Raw genomic sequence first — 9,842 nt, forward strand, 5'->3', positions numbered from 1 at the left:
CAATTTAATTACACAGTAGGCAATAATTTTAATTACACAGTGCCAATGTATAGCAAATGGGTGCTGTGTATTTCTTTTAAGGCATACTTCTGTTGAAACATATCAGAGTTTGAACAAAAGATACCTGGCAGATAAAATGATAAGGGATACAAATATTGTTAAAAATGGAAATGTTGTTAGACCTGCCAGATGTCGATATGGTTTTAACTGTTACCATACACAAATGTACATCCCTTTCAGGGGGAACTCATACTTTTTAACTGGGGGAGATCTCAGATAGCACTTTTGTAGTAGCCTGTTACGTGTGCTCATGTGCCTGTGCATATATAGAATGTACATCTCACATTTGATTTTTTTATATTTCTATTTTAGACTGTAAGATGACCATGTAGAAATGTCCAGTGTCAGGTATGTATCATTTTTAAAGATAATTTGGAATTCAGTGTCAGGAGTGTAAACTATTTTCATGAGCTATTTCTCACACAGTGCTAATATTAATTGTTATTTTTACCATCTAGTTCTTCAATAGACAAATGATTTTATGAAAATTAATCATTTTGTCATGGTTCTCAATGAATTTTTTAAAAGTTGTTATGTATGCATCGTATTTAAATTTAACTTGGCACTTCCAAATTAACTAATTCTCATTCTGGTGGCAGGAATGCATGCACTGAAACTTTCTAGTATACTCTTACACCTTGTCTTTAGGAATTTAAGGCAACCCAGGCAAGTTAGGAGGATAGTCCTCTGCCATCCTTGATAACAATGAAAAGATACAGCAATCTGCAGAATTAGGGACCTGCTCTAGAGCTATTCAGAGGTGTCTGTGGTCCTTCTGTATTAATATGGTAGGATTAGAAATACATTTTAGAAGTGAATCTTTCAGTCATTTTCATTTATTGTGCTATCATGAAGTGCCTCACAAAGTACTCTCACAGAAACCTAGTGGAGTCCTTTTAGATGATGGAATGAAGCCAAAATGTGCACCTACACTAATGTTTCCTTTATTGAGTACCACATTTCCTGACAATAATATGGGAAAAGAAATGTACTAGATGGCAGGATGCTCTTGCTAATCGCACGCCTCCATTAATTAACTTCTGTGGTATGCAGTATTTGATACAGAAGACCAGAATTCTCATTACCCACTAGATGTCACCATTCACACACAAAAAATAGTGAGTATTTCTTTTTCTGCCTCTTAAAAGCCAGGTGGGTTATTCTCACCACATCTTAAACTAGAACTCCAGTTCAAGAAATCCCAAGAAATTTGTTATGTTCTCTTAAAGCTATGCATCCTCTGACCTTGTTTATTAACTGGAAAATACTGAAAATATTTTAGGGGAACCACCCCTGGAATACTCTCTTGAGGCTTGGCCCCACATAGTAGTAGGCTTCTCCATTCCTCACCCTAATTTGTTTTCCTCTGCTTCTCCTACATTCAGAGCCATTTCAATTGCCTGTTCAGTAAAACAAACTGATAAATCCTGTTTGGTACTTTGCTAATTGGAAGTTTAAAATAGGGAGTATCTTGTTTTCCTATTTTGTTATCTATTATAACTGTCACATCAGAGAATCTCACTATAACACCTTCCTCTGTCTTTATTAACACAGTTACACTAAGATTAGGGATAAAAATGAAGGGAGATAAAAAATCTTCAGGCAGCTTTATTTGCCTCGGTTTAGCTATTCTGTGTTTGAATGTTCTGCAGTTGTATCAGAGGTATTCTTTAACTGTCATAGTTTTTAGACTAATTTTCAGTGATTTTGTTTAAGTTGCTGTTTCATGTATTAATACATTTTCAAGTCAGAAGAGGCAATTGTCACCATAAAGAGGAGAGACCTCTTGAGAACTCAAAGTAGCCCTTGAGTGAGCATGTTTCAGCAGTGCACATGTTAGGGAAGTTTCTTTTCCCTAGGTTTCCTGCAGCAGAGACTCAGGCATAGATTCCAGAAATTCTTCTCAAATAAATAATTTATTTGCAAGGTACAGCACAGAGCAGCTCAGTGTCTCCAGTGGAGAGACACTCAGCAGAGAAAACCTCGAGCAATTACACCCTTACAATCTAAGCTTCCCACCCCTCATGCATCAGTTTGGGCCAACTGTACAATTAGAATCTGGGGTCTCCCCATTCTTCATTGAATCATTTTCATCAGGTAGGTTGTTTCTATCTCTGCAGATAGTTGTTTTTCTTTTTACTAAGCAGGCTAGAAGTCAATTCAAGTCCTGACCTTCAATTATAATTTTGCACTTGCAGCTGGGGAGAAAAATAAGTCCTCAGCACTAACCAAAACATTATTCTGTTTCTCTTCTTCTTTTAGACCCTCTGATCCATTCCTTTATTTATCTCCAGGGATGCAGTTCCTGTTGAGAATCAAAACTCCCCATATCTTCCAGCTTGAACAGTCACTGGGGCCTTTTTTGCTTAACGAGGCAGAAAGTTCAAAAGCTCACAGCTTGCAGCCTAAGCAAACTTAGTCGCTTGTGCTAAGGAGTTACACTAAGCAGGTTCTATATAAGCAGTTTCTAAACAAGTTCTGTAAGAAGCAGGTTACCAAATAATTCAATCGGCTAAGGCAGTCTGTGCCCTAACAGTACACTAATAACTGTAGCTGATTTTTTATTTCCTCAAGGCTCACCTAAATTACCATCCATTTTGGCTAGAATCACAATAGAAAAAATATCATCACAGCTGTGAATCTGAGCAATTGTTTGTGAAAGGCCATTGGATTAGAGCATATGTTTCAAAAGATGCTGCTTTGTGGTCCAAAATAAGGTGAATTTTACTACTTGTGCAGATACTACTCCTGCAATTAAAAAGTTGTCTGAATTCTGGAATGAATTTTGCTGCTTCTATATTCTGTCTCTTATTTTGCCTTTTCTTTTTTTCTCCTAGATTTCAGTACACTTTGCAGTTATGTGTGCTACTTGTCACCAAAGTCAACTACTCCCTGAACCAGGTATGATACGTTGAAATTGACTGAATTTAAGTTTATTCCTTTAACACATTTTTCAGTTTATCAAAATGCAGAGATATTGGGGCTTCATCTAATGTTGAATAGTTTAAATACAATTCAAGTATTCTACATGCTACATTCAAGTGTTTCATTCAGAGAAATTAAACTGACAGAGGATAATAGTACTTTGCATTTAGTTAGTGTATTATACCCCAAAATTAGGAGCATCATGCAAACGTTATCTTAAGTGTTGAATTGTTCTTGTAAGTCTTGTCATACTCACTTTAGGAAATAGGCACATGTGGTACAGAGGGTCTCTAAGGCGCTCATAATAATTAATTAAGGACATAGAATTCAGAATTTCTCCTCCATCCATTAAACTATGATTTTTCACTAATAAGTTAGCTCATGTGACATACACCACTGTGTATTTTTTTTTTTTTTGGCTCAGGAACTGTGTTTTCTTCTTTTGGGAACAATCTATACCTAGCTGCACTTAGGAAGAGGGGATTGATTCCTGTTGTATGACAGATGTGGATGAGGCCCTGGGCAACACGATGCAATGCCAAGGCCAGCCCAGCTTTGACTTGTAGGTTGTACTTAGATGTGTTCCTGAGATCCTTTCCAACCTAAACTATTCTACTATCATGTTTGTTCTGAAATATTTTACAGCATTTACAGCATGATTTATAAAATGGGATTACATATAAAGGACAGAAAAGTTAAACATACTTCATATGTTTTATTTTCCATTTTGTGAGCTTGAGCTGTTGCTCATGAGTTTGCCTCGGTATAGTAGGAAGAGTTTGCCTGCTACGTGATAAGGATACATGGATTAGTATTGCCGCTGCATGCTTAGGTTACTTGCCAAATCATAGGAAGAAGAAAATATGTGTAGTCTATAATCAACTGCATTTTGTAAGTCTTGAAACAACAGCATATCCCTCTTGAATAGACAGAGATAGTATGTTGAGTATGGGAAGTCTTAGCAAAATTTACAGGACATAAAAATGCTTTTTTATTTTCAGTAAAGTTAACACGTACAGGTATAAATGAAGTAAGCAGGATATCAAAGAGATACAGTTGGTTACAATATGACTTGACATTTCAAAAAAGCTTATGATTTAGGTGAAGCTATAAATAAATAGATTTCTTTAAACAGTTGAAGTTTCTTTCTCTATGCAAAGTACCTCCTCTTGCAGATTGTCCTTCACAAACAATGTGTTCCCATCTTTAACTGAGTAAATTGAAAGAGAAAAAATATATTTGTCCAGTCACAGAAATGTGATTCTGTTTCTTCCCTTTCTGTAGCTCAATAATTTATAATCACTGAAGATCTCTATTTGTATCTCCCATTTTTGTTCTACATCATGGAAGAGGTAATCCCAAACTGTAAAATGTACAACAGTGGAATAGTTCTGAGATTGCCCCCGAGTTTTTCAGACTCCTGATCTGAATTAGTTCTTCAAATGTGTTAAAGATGTTAACCGGTTGTTTCCTACTTTTACTAACTCTTGTTTATAAATTACAGTTTTCCAAAGTCCTCTGCTTTATCTGTGGTGTTTGTCAGTGAAACTGGAACATTTTGTTTGGTTGAACACTTGAGCTGCTTTTTAGTTCAAAAAAACTCAGACCAATATCATTGTATGTGCAGGATCTTTTTGAATGTCTTCTTGAAATTCTGGTTACAAAGAGGATACAGGAATGGATTTAAGGCGGAGTTCATATAGCCAAGCCATATAGTGAACATGTGAAATTCCAAAATCTGTTCATTGGTATGGAAAGCTTTTATGGTAAATAATACAAAATATGGAAGCCAGCACAGCATAAAGGCTGCCATTATGACCCCTAACTGCTTAGCTGCTTTCCTTTCCCTGTTCCCACGCAGTCCTTGCATGTGCCTTTTGGAATGGGTCTGCAGACTCTGCCAGGTTTTCCTCAGGTAAGCCAGTCCTCTGAAATCCCTGTTCTCAGCCTTTTCCTGAGGACTGCTGGCTGTCTCAGGATTGGGATTGGAGGACTTTCTACAGGTTACCTCATCTGTGAAACTGTGGTTGTCTGATGCATTACTTACGTCACTGTCTTGCGAACAAGGCTCCTCTTCATTTTCATTGCCTTTTGTTACACACACAGCCTTCTTTCCTGCTTTGTCCATGCCTGGCTCAGACTGGGCAGCAGTGAGAGAAAAACAGCCCCATTTAAGGACTTCCCTATTACTCTTGCTAACAAATACCTTTGAAGACTTGTCAGGTTTACTGAAATGAACCTCTGCCTCCATATTTTTGGGCTGAGAGGAACTTTGCTTGTCTTCGGGAGGGGTGTTCTCTTCTAAGATTTGCTTTTGGAGGCAAGTATTTTGCTCGTCCTTCGTCTTACTCTGATGTATGGTGGTTTTTTCTGAGAAAGACCGGTATGATCCATCAATGAGCTCTCGGTGCTTACAGTGTTTTCGAACAGCTCTGAATATTTTATAGTAGAACCATAACATCAGGATAGAGGGTAGGTAGAAGTTGATAATGGCTGTCAACACTTTGAAGCAGGTGACTTCAGAGAATTCAGTTTCGCACTTGTTTTCATTTACTGTTCTTTCCCCATTCTGAGCAAAAACATGCCATCCTAGGATTGGAATGACCCACATGAAAGAGAGCAACCAAACCGCCAAAATAATGAGCAGTGCTCTCATTTTTGTTCTGTACTTGAGATATTTCAGTGGTTGCTGAACAGAACGATAACGGTCAACGCACAATACAAAGAGACTGAAAATGGATGCAGTACTGGCCACATAATCCATTGACAGCCAGAACGAACAGGCTGGTAAGCCTAGAGTCCATGCAGATCTTAGGAAATAAACAATATTCAGGGGCATAACAGCTGCACCAACTATAAGATCTGCAATAGAGAGGCTGACAATGTATAAATTGCCAACTGTTTGCAGCTTCTTCTCAGTTTTCACAGCACATAGTACTAATATATTCATGACAATAGTGATCATTGAAATGCTTCCCAGGAAGAGACCTAGAAGAGCTAACTGAGAGTTAGTGAAGTTCACTGTTGTGTTTTTTGACATCTTTTGCCCAAGGACACAGAATGAAAATCAGAGAAGAAGTCCAGGCCTTGGAAGTTCAGTTTTGGTTTGCACTCCTGGATGAAAACGTGTTGGATTGCTTTGTGATTTTTATTTCCAGAACTATAGAAAAGAAAAGAAAAGAAATATGCTCAAACACCATAGTACTAAAATAAAATAATGAAACTAATCTATGCTTTAGCTTAGCACTGTCCCTTTTAGGCCTTCCTTAAATAATGAATTTTTACAACATTTTATAAGTGGGTAATTTAAGATGTGTTTTATGGAAAATACTGAAGCAAGCTCCGTGAACCAATCCACAATGGTTTGCAGAGGAGTTTCCTGGGGCTTCATATAATTCTGACCCCACAATCTGGAGAAGAAATGTAAATCCTTACTGTTTTGATTTCTTATATCTCATTAAGTAGCTGATCATGAACCATAACATAAACCACATATTGGCGAACCAATTTAAAGTGTGCTAATAAAAAGTAAACTAACATGTTTTATACTACGGAATTTTTAAACCAGTGATTATTTACAAACTGCATCTAATAGTTTAAGAATAGAGCAGCTGGGTTTAACTATCCACCAATAATAGGGTGGATAGACAATAAGTGACAAGGTATTCCAAAGAATAAGAGGACTCCAGCCAGTGTACACCTTTAGCTGATACACAGAGTCTTAAATAACTCCGAAGGCTGTAGCCAGTGCTGTGTTTTCACTGGAAAGCAGTTGTTCACGTGATAGGTAATGAGTAATTTCTTCCTGGCTGATTTAGGCTTAAGCAGATTTCAAACATTTAAAGATAGCAGCTCTTTTCTATTTCAAATACAAACTAATAGAAGTTCAGGGAAAATAATAGGATTTTTCATGATTAATAAGCATCTTGCAACCTCTCAAATGTATAAAAATATAGGGTCTTTTAGGCTGAAGTTTACTAGTCATATGCAAGAACTATTCTCCAGTAACTTGGAGAAGCCACATCACTGCTGCGTGCTGGCTGTTGCTGTTTGCTGCATTAAAATGGAGAGTAAACTGGAAATAAGAGGATGACACTGAACACATAGCAAGCTTTTCCTTTTATGGCTAAGAAATTTTTCTTATCATTAATCGTCAATAAATGAGCTAGCTTTATTTGCTTAGAACTTGGGCATGAGCCACGCATAGAGCCTTCAGAATGAAAATTCTTTAAAATCTTCCATATCCCCATGATTAGAGTGCCTAGGAATTCCAGTACATGCACTGCAGTGAAAATAAACCAAACACCACACAAAAGGACAACCTACTAAACACCATTGCATACACAAAATGTATTTTACAGTGGGCCACATTTCCCAATTATGCTTGTTTTCTAGTGACACTCATTCCTACATACTATATTTCAGGTGTTATCAAAGAGTAGCAGATTTCATTAGTACAGACACATGGTGTGTAGCTTTATCTGCACTGGAAAACAGCTATAGGTGCATATTTCACTTGTGAACACAGAGGTTATATATTGAGGTCACAGGCCTTAATTATAAAATGTGTTATTTCCTCCATTTTCTAACACAAGGATAGTAACTCAAATATTGGCAATAAAAGGAGTAAGGATAGAAGGGAAAGGAGGGAATGTAAAGGTAAGAAAAGCACCTTTTCAAAGTTGAGTAGATATGCTATTCCATTATCTAGAAGTGCTCTATGCCTTTGGGATCTTCTGCTTCCCAACTGCAAACTTCAGGAGTTGATCTAAAGTCAAAAAAATTATTAATAACATTTCAAGTCTTGGAGCATGTGATCAGTTGACCAGTTCTATCTCCCGGTTACATAAGAACAATGTTTATGAGAGTGATACATATTTTCTGCCATTTTTCTCTTACAATACTTATCTGACTATGTTCTGGTAAATCTCTTAGAGCAACAAGCAAGGGAATTGAGACCATAGATATATTAGGTTGAAGTATTTACACAAATAACACTGAGAGTATGAGATTTCTCATCCTTGTTATCCTAAACATGGTCAAAACAATACTATGCAATAGATGATTCACTTCAAATTTCCTGCTAACTTTATCTCTCTCTTATTCCAGTAACCAGGCTAAACCAAGCTAAAATGTTTGAGTACTTTCTTAGAAGAGGTCAAATTCTTTTTTCCTTAAGCTTTACTTATAAGTGCCTGGTGTTAAGAAAGAAGATGTGTGCTTGGTAGCAGTAGCATAGCATCCATAGGCAGAGGAAACACATACACTGTGGGGTGTGAGCTCAGGAGTTGTATTGTGTAATTCTCTACAGCCTTCACATTCTGTCAAGTACAGTTCTTCAGTGACAGCAAGTCACAGATGTCAGAAGATCAGAGAGGTCTGAAGCATCTCCTGTTAGAGAATGAAAACAGAAGTTACTCCACAGATCTTAAACCAAACGTGTCTGGTGATGGGAAATGGTTCTATCCCGGTGTATCATTGTCTTTCTTCCCACAGCTATACACTGTGACCTCGCTGCTGGAGTTAACTATCTGGGGCATGGTCAAGTCAAGAAGTTGACATTAATTGCTTCAGGGACCTCATAAAGAAATGACTGATCTTCACCGTCGCATATTTTCTTTTAATTTTGTGGCAAAATACAGGGAGAGAAGTAACTGAGTCTTCAACAGAACAAATAACAACAAAGAAAGGTATCTGATTAGACAGCTCTCCTTGGTTATTTATGAATTGCATATGGAATAAAACATAGAGCAGGATACAGTAAAAGGTGCTGAAAGCTTCTCACTGCTGTGGTGAGACAGGGTAGGATTTAGGAAGCAGCCAGCAGACCTCGATCTGGATTTAGGAGTATTCCAAAGAAGGCATGAAGATCTAGTTTTTCAACTCATGCTCCACGTGTATTAAAATGTCTTTTATTAAATAGCAAAGCTTGATAACTTTTCTGTTTTGGAAGAGCTTATACAGGCTATTAAAAAAAAAAAAATCAGGGTATTGCACTTGCTCTTTTAAAAATACACATGCTAACAAGTACTCCATATTCATCATAATACTGTCTTATTATGTAATTTTCCTTGCAGTGTCATGTGAGTAGTTCATAGTCTCTCATGGATTTTATCTTCTCTGCTTTATAGAGAGCTGGTCATATACTATTAAATTTTAAAGTGAAATTGAGGAACGGGTCAAAGTGGTCTGCTAAACATCACACAGTAATGTTAGATCTAAACCCAGCTAAGGCTCCCTTGCCTTCCAAACAGTGTCGTGACTACTATACTGTTTATTTCTATCTAGACTTCAAGTCTGTATTCATTCAAACACCCTAGACAGCAATGGTGATTTACTTTTTTTTTTTTTTAATGGAGTGCATGCAGCTAAGCCTGGCTTTGATGTTCTGACATCTTTCATTGTAGTAAGTCCACTTACATGACAGGGTCTAATATGGCTGGAGTGAGTCTATACCCATTAACAAATGTCTACAGTGTTAATTGCTGGAAGGGGCTTGCAAGAACCACTTGTCCTAGTCTGAAGTGAGTGGATCATGAGGATATTGAAGATTTACAGTAACACTCCATTTTTCCTATTGAACAATTTATGTTTTTCACGTGTGATCTTTTACAACCTTGACTTTGTGAGTATTCTCCCACCAGAGACAGTATTGTAAGGGTCTGAGTAAATTACATTTTGGAGTGTGTTGATGAGAGGTAACTGGAAGAGCGTCCCCATACCTTTAGCATGCAAGTTCTATACCCAGCACATACTTCCTACCTATTTAAGTACAATTTGAAGACAAATTGTACCTTTGAATCCATTAAAAAGGTGTAGCAAGGGATTGAGTTCACTGCAAAATGCTTAGAATAGAG

At 37.2% G+C, this 9,842-nt stretch overlaps 1 protein-coding gene across 1 annotated transcript; it reads right to left on the reverse strand.

Annotated features, from left to right (window-relative positions):
- Positions 1 to 4,597: 4,597 nt before the first annotated feature.
- HRH1 (histamine receptor H1) lies at positions 4,598 to 6,025 on the reverse strand (the record flags this gene model as incomplete). The annotated part of the gene is made up of 1 exon (XM_080350768.1): positions 4,598 to 6,025. The coding sequence occupies one exon, from the start codon at positions 6,023 to 6,025 to the stop codon at positions 4,598 to 4,600; it is 1,428 nt and encodes a 475-aa protein (XP_080206894.1).
- Positions 6,026 to 9,842: the final 3,817 nt, after the last annotated feature.

Source organism: Nesoenas mayeri (assembly GCF_963082525.1).
Source record: "Nesoenas mayeri genome assembly, chromosome: 10".
Classification (NCBI taxonomy): domain Eukaryota; kingdom Metazoa; phylum Chordata; class Aves; order Columbiformes; family Columbidae; genus Nesoenas; species Nesoenas mayeri.